Consider the following 13,585-nt stretch of genomic DNA (forward strand, 5'->3'; position numbering starts at 1 on the left):
GGTGCCCGGCACAGCCTCGGATTCCTTCCTCGCCGCCGCTCCATCAGTTTCCCCAGCGGCGGCGGCGGCGGCGGCGGCGCGGGCAGCAGCATCCCGGGCAGCAGCATCCCGGGCAGCAGCATCCCGGGCAGCAGCATCTCGGGCAGCATCTCGGGCTGCAGCGGGGCGGCCCCGCGCTCCTCCCGGCCACGCCTCGGGGCGCCCCGCGCGCCCCCCGCGCCTCCTCCCTCCCTCCCGAGCGGGCGGGCGGGCGCGCGTCCCCCGGCCCCGTCCCGCCCGTGCCGCGGGGGCTCCCCGCGCACCCCGGCGCTCCCGCCCGGCCCAGCCTGGCCGCCAGGGGGTGCCCCCCGCGGGGACAAGGCAGAGGGGACCATGCGGCGCCTGACGCGCCGCCTGGTGCTGCCGCTCTTCGGGGTGCTGTGGATCACCGTGCTGCTGCTGTTCTGGGCGACCAAGAGAAAGTTCGAGGTGCCGGCGAGACACGAAGTGCAGACCCCCAAGGTAGGGGCGCGGGCAGGGGGTCGGGAGGCGCGCGGCGGCGGCGGCGGCGGCGGGGTTCCAGCAGCCCGGGCGGGCGGGTGGCCGCAGGTTCCCGGGAGGTTGGGGGGGGACTCACTCGGGGTGGGAGGTCGCGCACGGGGCTCCGACTCGGGCCGTGCTGGCCCCCTTCCCGCCCTGCAGCCCCCACCCCCACCCCCACCCCCAGCCTGCCGCCGCCCCGGGCTCCCACTTGCAGCCGCATTGGAAGTTGATGCGTCTTGGACACTTGCGAGCCGGGACGCGCCGCGCGGGCAGAAAGCTCAGGAAACCAAGTGGCTCTGGCAACTCCTGCCCAGCCTGCTCCTCGCCAGCAGAGCTAGAAGGTTTTTCCTTACTGGTCCCCTCTTAGTTAATTTAGAGCCCCCCTCTATCCACCGCTCCCCACCCCCCCCATCCCCCTGCCCGGCCCTTCTCTGCTTCTGGAGGGGTGCCTTTCCTGCTCTGCCAGGGACAGTGATGAATTGGGCCAGAACAACCCTCCGGGGAACTGGGAAGAAGCACGTGGAGCAGCTTAGGGTTCCGAGCAGCTGACTGAGAACAGTGAAAATGAGAGACAGGGGCCGGTTTTCAGGAAGGTGACGAGGACCTACTGTGTGCAGGCACGGAGTGGGTGCTGTGGGTGCTCTTTCCCAGGAAAGCGTGCAGTCGAGCTATATTATTCTTACCTTCCAGAGCAGGAAACTGCTGCTTTCTTCCATCCCTAAGTACTTTCCTTAGATCTGAACTCAGATCTCTCTCTCTCTCTCTCTCTCTGGTGATGATTTGCCATGTGTCAGGCCCCATGCTGGGTGCCCTGGGCATGCACGCGTGCGCGCGCGCGCGCGCACACACACACACACACACACACACACACACACACACACACACACACCCCTACAGAGCTGACTTGTAGCAGTTGGGTTGTTAGCTCATCAAAGGACTTGAAAGGTACCATGTGTCTTGTGTCTTGGAAGTCCGGGAAGTTCCCGGAAGAAGAGGACCTCGCAGATCTGAGTTAAGCTGAAGGCGTGCTCGCGGGAGGGCATTTCAGGCCGAGGTTAACTGCACCAAGCAGCAATGACACAGCACCTTGTGGGGGGTTGGTGTGATTTGGGTCCAGGCAGGAGGCCAGTGGTGGGAAGGAGGCTGGGGAGGTGCAGAGGACGGGATTGCGTAGAACTCATGTGTGCTTGGGGCGTGTGGGGCATGATGGATTGGGGGGTGACACAGGAGCCTTCGGTGGGCCATAGATGGGGAGCTCTTTGGTGCCCTGCCCTCCTCTTCGCCCTGAAGTCAGTGGTGCCCGCGGACTGCACCTTGTTACCGCAAACTCTTGGTTTACACCAGGGACCCGGGACAAGAGCTGTTTAAACCCTGGGAGCCTGTCCCTGCCCCCGTCTGCACCGTCACTCAGGTTCACCCGAGGCAGCTGGGTGCCCATAGGGGCACTGCCTTGCCACCCCAGGTCTCTGAGCTTCGCAGGAACCTCTCCCCTCTTGGACCAGGGTGATGAGATTTGGGGGGGGCATCTGGGCGACTCTGGGTCGCTCTCCTCTAGTGTGACCCCATCTGCTTTTTGTCTGAGTATCTCAGTCCTTCCTCCCACCACTTCCCATCTTCCTTTCACCACGAATTCCAGGTGGAAGATCTCAGGAGGAGACGCTGTGGTTAGTGCGTTTCCCTTTCCTGCTTTTCACCTGGCCGGGTCTGTCTCTCTGTGTGGTGACTCTTCACAGATGAGTGTTTGGAAACTGGTGCCTTAGGGCACCTGTGTCTGAGAGGTGAGCGGGGAGGAGAGATGGGTGGAAGGGGGGAGGAGAGAGCCCTTCTTAGCCCCCAAAGCATTTTGTTCCCCTTCCTGTCCTAATGCTGCTGACTCCCATACCTATGGTGAGGAAAACACACATCTAGGGGAGTACTACAGAGATCCTGATTCGGTGAACCTGGGAGAAAGTTCTAGAAGCAGTCTCCAGGTGTTCTGTGGGAGACCGAAGCTGCCTGTTGCAGGTGGTATTTGTGCCAGGGCAAGTGTTTCAGCTGGTGGCTTTTCTATGGTGTGAATATGACCCAGGGACTCATTCTCTTGTGTTCCCATGGCTGGAGCCACGTAAGCCCATGCACACACACACACACCAAATTGCGCTTGATGGCACTTCACATATTCTGCCCCCAATGGAGCAATAGCACAGCGGGCAGGGTGTTTGCCTTGAACGCAGCCAACATGCTGAGTTCGATTCCTCCGCCCCTCTCCAAGATCCCGGCAAGCTACCGAGAGGATCTCGCCCGCACGGCAGAGCCTGGCAAGCTACCGTGACGTATTCGATATGCCAAACACAGTAACAACAAAGTCTCACAATGGAGACGTTACTGGGCCCGCTCGAGAAAATCGATGAACAACAGGAGGACAGTGACAGTGACAGTGACCCCAGGCCAGATGAATTAGCTCCTATAATCCCACAAGCGCACACATGGCTATTCTCCTGCTGGGAGATGAGACTGAGTGAGGAGGTTCGAAGCCAGCCCCCGAGAATGGGATGTTCTGAGTTGACAGAGGCAGAGGCGGGGGTGAGAAGGGATTGGGGACTCTGGGACCCTCCAGCTCCCTCAGGGCCACTGAGCTGAGCTGGGAACGTCGACAGCCCCTCCCATGGCTCCACGGCTCCTCCCTAATGCTCTGGACTGTGGAGAACTGGGAAAGGTGTATTTTGGGGGAGGAATCAGCCCATGGATGGGGAAAATTCCCTCCTCTGCCCCAACCCACAGCTGAACAGGGTGCTTCCTGGGGGCAGGGTGAGGGATGGCGGCGTGTGTGTGTGTGTGGGGGGGGGGGGAGGGGGGACCCTTGGAGGGTGACTGTCAGTGACCCAGGATCAACATCTCAGCCACATGCTTCCTCCACAGCAGGAAAGTCTAGATGCATGTTTTGTGACTCTGTGTGTGAGTGTGTGTGTGTGTGTGTGTGTGTGTGTGTGTGTGTGTGTGTTGTGTGTAGGAATTCCAGGTGCCTTTCTTTTTATTAAGATGGGATCTTGGGAATTGAGACGAGACCGGGTGGGAGTGGGGTGTGGTTGCCCCTAAGCAGTGCTCAGTATCTGTGTCTGCTGGTATTTGGACCCTACAGTGCTGGGGATCACCAGGGGCATGCCTGGTGGTGCAAGTGCCTCCAGGGCTACCCTACCATTCCTAGAGAGGTGGGGGAGAATGCAGTGGCAGAGATTGAATGGGGTCCCGTGCATGCTCAGTGTACACCCCGGAGCCCTGTGCAATCTGCCCCACTCAAGTAGGACGGTTTTTTGCTTGTTTGGTTGGTTGGCTTGGGGCCACAGCCAGTGGTGTTCAGGGCTTACTCCTGGCTCTGTGCTCAGGAATCACTCCCAGAGGTAGTCAGGGGACCATATGAAGCGCTTGAGGTCGAACCTGGGTCAGCACATGTGAGGCTAATGCCCTGTCTGCTGTACTATGGCTCTTAGCCTCCAGAGGCGTCTTTTTAATTTTTTTCTTAAATTTTTATTAGTGAAACACCATGAGGTACAGTTGTAGACTTACAGATTTTTGTGCTTGGGTCTCAGTTATATAATGATCGAATACCCATCCGTCCACCAGTGCCCATTCTCCACCACCACCACCAGTCCCAGTATCCTTCCCACCCCCCATCCCCCCATCCCACCCTACCTCTGTGGCAGGGCATTCCCTTTTGTTAACATAAAGTAACAAAATAGGAGACTAACACCCAAGAATAGCCGAGAGAAGTACCAGGAGGTTCACTCCATGGCTTTGAGGACAGCCGCACACGCGAGGGGAAAAGGCAGCTCAGCCAGAGGCATCTTTTTTGAGTGCACACGCTGTTCTGGGTTTGCGCAGGAGAGACACGGACCCTCTCTGGGACAGGGCATTAGCGGTGGGCATGCTGAAGCCTTGTGACAGTGGCTGCATCCTGCCTCAGTTCTTTCCTCTGTGCCCCGGTGGCGGCTAATTTCCAGAGCAGGAACATCTGGCAGTTTGTCCAGCCCTGTCCCCCCCCCAGCTGGGCAGGTGGCACTTGCAGAGGAGAGGGCAGTGGCCGGGGACTGCCACGTTCAGATGCGTCCTCTGGATTCCGTTCAGGCTCTGCTTTGCCCTCCCCTGCCTCAGGGTGCAAGGGACCCCTATCAGCCAGCTGACCCTGGGACGTCACAGGGGGCCAGCTAGCCCTGGGGCATCATAGGGGACCACTCACCAGAAAACCCACGCCCAGACCAAGCCCAGGGATACGGACAGGCAGCCGCTCTCCTGATTTCGAAAATTAATTGGATTTTTTTTCTCAGTTTCCAGAAGGGCCGATTCTATTAATAGCCCAAGTAAAGATTGCTTTAGGTTGGCCTTTTTAATGTGGATTCGATTCTTTCGCTGTCCCCCCCCCCCCCACCCACTACCACCCCTTCCCCCACCCGCAATGCAACAGAGCTAATTCCTGATTGAAAATCACATGCCGAGGAGTTGGATGTGTTTTGGGGAAAGAAATACTGACTCACCAGAAAGAATCAGGACCTTTCTCCTCTCTTCTCTCCCCTGTCATTGGTTTGCATTTGGAGAGTTATCCCTTGTTTCACAGAAGAAAAAGTAAATAAAATAAAATAAAAACCTAGCAAGTTTGTCACTTATTTCCAAGAAACTAAATTTAGTCCCGGTGCTCAGTAAGAGCCACTGAATCGGGGCCTGAGGGTGCTTTTTGAGGATGCAGTTGGAAGTGTGAAGGCTCTGGAGAAAGTGCCCGGAGCATGTGTGAAGGCATTTGCGTCACTCCACGGAAACAGAAGCTCTGAAAGGGGAAGTGTCTTCTGCCCGGTTTGTTTGCCCACAGGGCTGCAGGACAGGCCCTGTTCTTTCGTTCTCCATGGTTGGTCTCATCACCCCCCTCTTGAACTTTAGCGTGAGCCTCTGTTCTGTAGCTGATGCCTGGCTTGCACTTTGGAGTCTGGCAGAGAATTGAGTCTCTGGCGTGACCATCTCTGCCCTTGCTCTCTTGCCCCTGCTGAGGCCTCAGCTCAAGGCTGCTGGACCAGCTGGTTGATACTTGCAGGAGCAGGTTGGATGCTCAGGCTTTCAGGACTGGTGAGGATTTCGCTGCCTTGGTCATTCTTGGCTTGCTGGGGTGCTGCCACATCATTTCCGTTTCCCAGCTGGTTTTCACACCCACCTCCTGAGAGGAGCCCTGATAAATCCCGGCTTCCTATGTAGCCTGATGTTTTTGAAAACAAAGGCCAGGAATCTGCAGCTCAGCCTTTGCAAGGCCCCAGGGTACCTGCTCAAGCCCTGGGAAGACGAGGAGACGAGGAGACGGTGAAATTAATGCCCTGTCACAGGCCTCCAAGCGTCCGGAGACTTCCCCCTTTCCAAGGTTGCTCGTCTGTTTGTCTCATTTCAAAGAGTTAATTTCCACTCATCGGAGGTCATTTATAAACCCCAGTGGGACAGAATGAGGCTGCTTGGCTGGTGCCTAGGTCCAGGCCTCACCTTCTCACTCACCACAGCGTCTGATGCCTCCCTCCCTCCGCCCGCCTTTCCCAGGGTTTGTGGCAGAGCTGGTACCTGGGACCCCATATTGGGAAATGCATGTCTGTGCCACTGTTTGGTTTCTCCTGCTATGTTTGTTCCACCCTCCTGTAGCATCACGGTACCCCTGGCAGGTTTAAGAGCATCTCAGTGAGAATGCATGGCAAGGGCTGCAGAGAAGAAACAGCTTATGGCTTTGCCTCGCCTGTGGCTGATGCCAGTTTGCACCCTGGTGTTGCATTGGGTCCCTGCAGCACCACTGGGTGAGGCCTAGAGGCCCTCAAGTAGCAACAGGGTGGCCCGGGCAATCCCTGGCACTTCGGGACCTGAGTAACCCCAAGTCCTCGGGCCCTCACATCAAACCCACAGCGGAGTTGGCCGAAAATGGCAGGAAGAGTCCCTGGGCCTCCTGAGCACTGTCCAGAAAGCTCATCCTCCCATCCCCACCAAAAAAAAAAAAAAGAAACAGGACTGGCCCAGCTCCTCGTGTGAGTCCCCCAGCTCCTGCATGCCTCACCCGCAGCATTATGGGGCTGGGGTGACATGTCTTCAGGGAGGCAAGCAGACACCTCACCCTCTCCAGCTGGTGCTGGCTGGCTCAACCTGCCTGCAGGGACTGGAACTGGTGGGTGGGCCTTGTCCCTGCAGCCCTTCCATGGGGACAAAGTCTAGTTCCCTCTCCCAGAAGACCATCTGTCACCTCCGGTGTCCTCCACCTCACCCCTCCTCAGCATCTGCAGACATGAAATGGGGACCCCAGGCAGTGGTGCTGCCCCCCTCCAGAAATCTGGGCGGCAGCTGAGCCTCTCTGGCAACTCCTGCTAACAGATAAGCAAGCCCTCGGGGCTGTCCATGATCCTACCAGATACTCCTCGGCTGTTATTTATCTTTTAATTATTTCACCAGAAACGCTAGATTAGCCCAAAAAAAAAAAAATCTGTCTCTGAGTCCTTAGATGTTGAGCTGATTAAGAAAGAAGCCCTTTGGGATCCTGAGTGCGCACGCGCGCACACACACACACACACACACACACACACAGAGCACACCCGGGATGCTGCAGAGGTGCCTGAAATCTGCTGGCTCTGGTACTTTGGTGCTTCAGAATAAATGGCCTGATGTGACCCTCCAGGGCAGCAGGCTCTGCATTTGGCAGTGGCCACACCGCATGGTTGAGTGGACACCAGGGAGCTGAGGCACGGTCAAGAGGGCTCTCTCTGGTGTGGGGCACGCAGGGGCCCACCTTCCTCTCTAGGACCCCCACACCTTTCTTCTCACATTTGCTGGACCACAGAGGAAAGGCCAGGCTGGACACGCCTGTGGCCTCCGAGGTCAGGGGCAGCTTGCCTCGCTGGGCAGTGGGTAGTCAGTGGTGCCTCTGGACGCGAGGGCAGTTCCTTCTAGTTGGTCACCCCTCGGCATGGGGGTCCAGGCCTTCCTGACCCTCCACCTCTCACATAAGGCCCTGATAGGCATGGTCTCACGCCGACCAGTGCGGCAACAGGCCGAGCGTCTAAAAGAATTTGACTGTCTGCTGTCACTTGCGCTCGCGCCTGTTAGTTTGCCAAGATGGCTCATGTTCCTGCCACAGCCTCTGCTAATGGTCCTGTTTAACCCTCTGCATCTCTGCTCAGCCTCAGAGGGAGAAGGAGACACGCCTGGGGCCTCGTCGACCAGCTCTCTCCAACGTGGCTGGATGCAACCTTTCCTCTGTCTGCACCAAGGCTCGAACACGAGGATCTCCCACTACTCCCACAGCGTCCCAGCTGAAGACTCACATAGTGGCTCTTGTTCCTCCCCGAGCACTAACCACTCACCCCCTCCCGGTCCAATCAATATTTATGCGCCCGTCCTGGCAGCTGCAGCATGCACGCCTAATGGAGGCCGAATTCCTTGCTGGCTGCTGTAACTTGAGCAAATTCTTTGTTTCCCAGAACCCAGGGAAGACAGGCTGAGTGCTGAAGGGTGGGAGAACCCACCTACATAATTGTCTGTTCAGAGATGGGCACTTGCTGGCAGGCAGCTGTGGCTGGATTGATTCAGGGGCTGACGGTGAATCTTTCTAACCCTGAAGCCACTCCTCAGAGGTGAATTAGGAAGAGAAGATGCGAGAGACCTTCCATTCTCCACCCAGCCATGCTCACATGCGGCGTTCATGCACACAGAGTTCTGGTCACAGATGCTACCTTGAAGTGATCTCCTCTCCGGATGGAAGAGTCTGAGGTTCTAAGAGGGAAATGAACCTGGGGCTCTAAGTGGTGGGGTGCATCTGGGCAAGGCTGCCTCACCCTTAAATCAAAAGAGCGGGAATTCTCACCCATAAAACTACGGGAGTGGCCTTCAACCTAGGTGTACAGAGATCACTGCTCTGCCACTGGGTGGTCACCGCTGGTCTGTGGAGCTGTACGCAGGGCAGGTGGCAGTCCACAGACATAGAGGGTGGAAAACCGCTGTTGTATTGCTCTTGTCCTCTCTGTTACTGCCACACTGTTGTGCCCGAGGCAAGTGGACACTGTACTAGAAGCATGTCCCCTGTCTTTCTCACTCAGAAAAGCTAGGCCAGCTAGGGTGCCGGCCTTTGACAAGAACACACCACGGTAGCCTTAATACACACGGAAGGAGCTAGAGGAGGGAGGAAGGGGCCCCTGGAGGCCTTCCCTGGGGAACCCCAGTGAGGGGGTGGAGGGAGGTTGGGGATTCAGGGATTTCTTCTGGGATGGGCCAAGTTGAACCCAGTCCTGGCCTGTCAGGAACATTTGACTGTGCGGGCCATGGTGTCTTGGCAGGAGGTTGTGGAGAGACTCTCCCTGTGTCCCGCCCTTAGGGTGGGGGTGAATCTGTGTTCTGTGAGGGGCACCTGAGCTTGCCAGCCTCATCCCCAGTGGGCAGGAAGTGCGGCTGTGCTGTGGCTCACGGCTGCTCTACTCACCCCCAGCACGCAGGCTGGCGCGAGGAAGACAAACCACTGATTTGAATCCCTTGCGTGATGAATGTGGTCCTTAAACAATCAGGAGTGATTTCCCCCTAAGAGGGAAATTGCCAGTGGAGAGATCCGGGAGCATCGGGTTTGAAATGCTGCCAGGCGCAGGAGGCCAGGCCTTCAGCAGGGACCCGACTGCCGGGCGTGCCTGTGGGGTCCAGCTTGGCTGCTCGCAGGTTGGGTGTGCTGGGTAAGTGTTTTCACATAAAGACATTGATGCCAGCCCATTAAACCACATGTGAGTGTGAGCCACTGGTGGTCCTCACCCGCCAAAGCATCATGGTCAAGCCCAGGACCCGGGCACTGAGCAGTCTTCATGGGTATTTTGTCAGCAGTGGGTCTAACGGCTGGGGGGCATTTGTTGCATGGCTGGCACTCCCACTCTGTTGTCAGATGCCAGTCAGACGCAAAATCAGAATATGAATAAGAAACTGGAGAGAGTACAGTGGGTAAGGTGCTCGCTTTGTACATGCCCAACCCAACTGGATTCCCAGAGGTTCCCTGAGCACCACCAGTGAGAATATCCCCCTCAAAAAAAAAAAAAAAAAAGAAAGAAAGAAAAGAAAAGAAAAAAAATCACAAAATTTGAACCTCTCTAGCTCTGAACTCTTCCCTCTTCCCTAAGAATCTTGTTGGATCTCTCCTTGTCGGCTCATTTCTGGAACAGATCAACTTTCCTTCCAACTGTTCTTCCTCTAATTAACAGTTCCCATTCGGCACACATCTCCCAGTAGACTATGGACCAAACATGATGACGACTTAGTACCTGTATTGCAAACCATAACACTCAAATGGAGAGAGAGTGTAAAAGGGAACGTGCCTACCACAGAGGCAGGGTGGGGGTGTGGGGGGAGGGGGGTGGAGTGGGCGTGATGGAGGGATACTGGGAACACTGGTGGTGGAGAATGGGCACTTGTAGAGGGATGGGTACTCAACCATTGTACGACTGAAACGTAATCACAAAAGTTTGTAAGTCTGTAACTGTTTCTCACGGTGATTCATTAAAAGACAAACAACAAACAAAAAAACAGTTTCCATTCCAGGTTTGAAATTTCCTCTTAAAACTGAGTGCATATTTTGGCAAATGTCCTGGCAGGTTTTAAGAAAGCTGGTCTTATTCTGCACCTCGGACCCTGTGATTCCACGCCTGGCTGTCAATGCTCCTGAAATGCATGGGAATTTCTATGAATGTCAGTGTGCTTGAGAGAAAATGGGCAGACTTTTGGAGACCAGATCGGGTGCTTGGTATTTAAGGGGAGTTGGTTTCTGAGGTAACTCCACACTGTGCAGCTGTGAATGAATGAGGTGGATGTGTCCTGTAAAACTTCATTTTGGGCCCTGAAATAGAATCTCCTTCCATTTCTATACATCTCACAAAATATCTTTCTTCTTTGGAAATTATTTTGAAATATTCATAAATGTAAAATATACATTTTACAGGATGACATCAAACAGACTGGGTTTGCCCAGGCGCGGTGTGATTCCAGTTCTCTACCAGGACAGTTACTTTAAGAGGAATAGTCAGGGTTTATCTAGTAAGTACCCTTCATGCTGTGTCTTCATTGGAGTTCGTGGTGGGAAGGGGATAGGGGGCATTGGGGGAAGAACTAGGACTGTCCAATCTCTTGATCTAGGGCCACTGTACTTGGTGTCCATTTAGGGAAAATCCACACAGTACAGGCTCCTTTCTGCAGGGTCACCCCACTTCAATAAAAAGTTCAAAAAGAAAAACTGAACAGAGCCGGAACAGAAACTGAACAGAATCCGGCTTTAGCACTTCGTTAGGGTCAGGGCTGAGCCATTTTGTTTGTTTTATGGCTAGGACGTTTTGCTCCTTCAGTAGGAGTCTTTGGAGAAAGGGTTTACAATGACTCGCTCTCACCTCTCATTCACCTAGGCAGATGGGAGACTTTTCCACAGCTGTAAGGCTCCAGCAAACCCAGGTCTATGCTGTGTGGAGTCCTAAATTAGTGGGTTCTAGGGAGCGGGGGGCGGGGGGATCCTAAGGGAAAGTGGACGTAGTAAGACTGGGTGGAAACTGGCTTTCCAGATGGAAACGTCTCTGCAGGAGGTCCGTTGCAGAGAATGAGAGAATGGGATTCAACAACACAAGCTCCTGGCATGCACAAGACCAGCTTCTCTCTCTCTCTCTCTCTCTGTCTCTCTCTCTGTCTATCTCTTTTTTACACGCAAGAAAACTGAAAAGCAGAAAACTTACGAACCCCTGCAAAAATGCTGGGTGTGCCAGCCAGCCCACTTCTTAGGTCTCATGCACATAAGGATCGTGTCTTGCTTCTGAGCCTCAGTTCACAGTGGGAGTTACAGCTGTGTGTTTCCGAGTGGTGCATCAAGGCTTAGAGAAGGGAGAACTAACTCCCCAGAGTCGTTAACAGAAGCCCAGGAGCTGAATTCCAACCAGATCTGCCTGGCTCGGCAGTGCACTCCTGTCCCCTTTACCAGGCTTCCCTCTCTCCCCCCTTCGAAGTCACATGCATCTGGGTGTCTCAAAAGCCTTGAATTGAATAAATTTCCCCGTTAGCAACCAGCTCTCACAGCCTGCCTTGGTCCTGCTTCTCCAGTACAGGCAGGTCCTATTCTTTCGCCCCGAGCATTTGGAATAAAGTTGTTTTCTATCAGAATCTCCGGTTTCCACACGTCATTTTCTTTCTTTCTTTTTAAAAAAATTTTTTATTAGTGAGACACTATGAGGTACAGTTATAGACTTACAAATTTTTGTGCTTGGGTTTCAATTATACAATGAACGAATACCCATCCCTGGAATACCCATCCCTCCACCAGTGCCCATTTTCCACCACCACGGGTCCCAGTATCCCTCCCACCCCCCATCCCCCCATCCCACTCCGCCTCTGTGGCAGGGCATTCCCTTTGGTTCTCTCTCTCTTATTGGGTGTTGTGGTTTGCAAAAGAGGCAATGGGTGACAATTATGTTTGGTCTATGGTCTACAGTCAGCTTGCTTCTCCCATCCTGGGAGGATCCTCCCAACACCCTTTATTTGGTACTCCCTTTTCGATCTGAGGTCCCTTTTCCCCTAGCATGTGTGGCTGGCCTGCAAGCCATGAGTAAAATTCCTGGTACAAATCTCGGCCATTCTTGGCTGTTGGTCTCTTCTAACAAGATTCAAAGAAGAACTTTACAGCCTTTCCACAGAGAGATCCACTGGGCTGAGGGCACCGTGGGATATGACTTCCCAGCACTCCCCTCCTGCAGACGAGGAGCTGGATGGTCGGGGGAGTCGGGCTTAAAAAGGGAAGTTTCCAGGGGACCTACCTTCTGGACCTCTCAAGTCCCCCTAAGGAGGTTGCAGTGAGGCCCCAAGCAAGAGATGCGGAGATGCAAAGGCCACCGCAGAGGGCTCACCCCTCGCTGCATCACCCTGGGAGAGGACTAACATCCAGCATAATAGCACCAATTATTTGGTTGTTTGTGCTGAGGAGTTGAAAGCTATCATGTGCTGGGAAATACTCAGCATGGAGCAGTAATTATGGACCAGCTGATGATAAAGGATGCATTGGATTGACTGCTAATTAGATTATTAGCACCCCCAAGCAAATACCTGCTATTAACCAGAAATAAGCGACATGGATGAAATTTTTGACTTGTAAATATGCTTTCTTTTTCTCTCATGTCCACCTTGCTTTCTTGGATTTCAGTGACAAACCCTTAGCTATACTCAGCATCATTGTGCCTGGTGTCCTTCCAGGACAAATGTGGGTGGAGAGGACAGGCTCGGACTGAGGGCTGCATGCCAGTGTCCCCTACAGCCTTGTGGGTATTCTCAGAAGAAGTTGTCAAAGAAATGACCCAGCTGGCATTATGTATGTGTGAATGTGTGAGAGAGAGGGGGGAGTGGAGAGGAAAGAGGGAGGGAAGAGGGAGAGGGAGAGAGGCATGGGGAGAGAGAGAGAGAGAGAGAGAGAGAGAGAGAGAGAGAGAGAGAGAGCGCTTAAGGCTTGATATGAATTACTGTAACTCCAAGAGGATGAGATGGACATTTGTGGGGTGTTAACCTTTCTACCTCTCTCCCTCAAATTGGTCATTTTGTGTGTTGTATGCTTCCAGTGAAATTCTGTTTGTCCTCCTATGTGTGGTGGCTCTGAGTTCTGAGGGTAGAACCTTCTGGAAGCGTGCTTGGATGCTTCCCTGGGTTGTGTGAAGAAAAAAAGTCAGCTCCTGCAGAGGCAGCACTGGTTCTAACTTCTGTCTCTGTGCAGTTTTAAGGCTGTCCCCAGGGCTATCTAGAGCTGGAACATGACCTGTCCACAGGTATCTGCCTTGAGTCTTGGTGGACAGGGGAGTTTTCCTTGGGGAGGGAGCTTGTGGGTGACTTGTAGGAAAAATGTGAGGTGTTTTTTCCATGTTGAACCATTTGTCTTTACACCCATATTATGGTGTATTGATTGTCATTGTTTGGCCAGTGAGGAACTTGAGGTTCACCAGCAGCCAGTGACCTGCTCACATCAACAGAATACAGATATAGGGGAGCGAGGGTGATGCTGAGATGGGTGCTTTGGTTGAAGTTTGTGATGAAGAGGGGA

General features: G+C 54.3%; 1 protein-coding gene across 1 annotated transcript in view; it reads left to right on the forward strand.

The window, feature by feature from the left end:
* Positions 1 to 260: 260 nt before the first annotated feature.
* The window catches only part of GALNT14 (polypeptide N-acetylgalactosaminyltransferase 14), a 145,713-nt gene continuing 132,388 nt past the window's right edge, over positions 261 to 13,585 (forward strand). The window contains exon 1 of the mRNA XM_056124408.1: positions 261 to 501. Coding sequence (XP_055980383.1) covers positions 373 to 501 — 129 coding nt within the window. The 5' untranslated portion in view covers positions 261 to 372. The remainder of the gene's footprint in view (positions 502 to 13,585) is intronic.

This window comes from Sorex fumeus, unplaced genomic scaffold, assembly GCF_029834395.1.
Source record: "Sorex fumeus unplaced genomic scaffold, SorFum_2.1 ptg000006l, whole genome shotgun sequence".
Classification (NCBI taxonomy): domain Eukaryota; kingdom Metazoa; phylum Chordata; class Mammalia; order Eulipotyphla; family Soricidae; genus Sorex; species Sorex fumeus.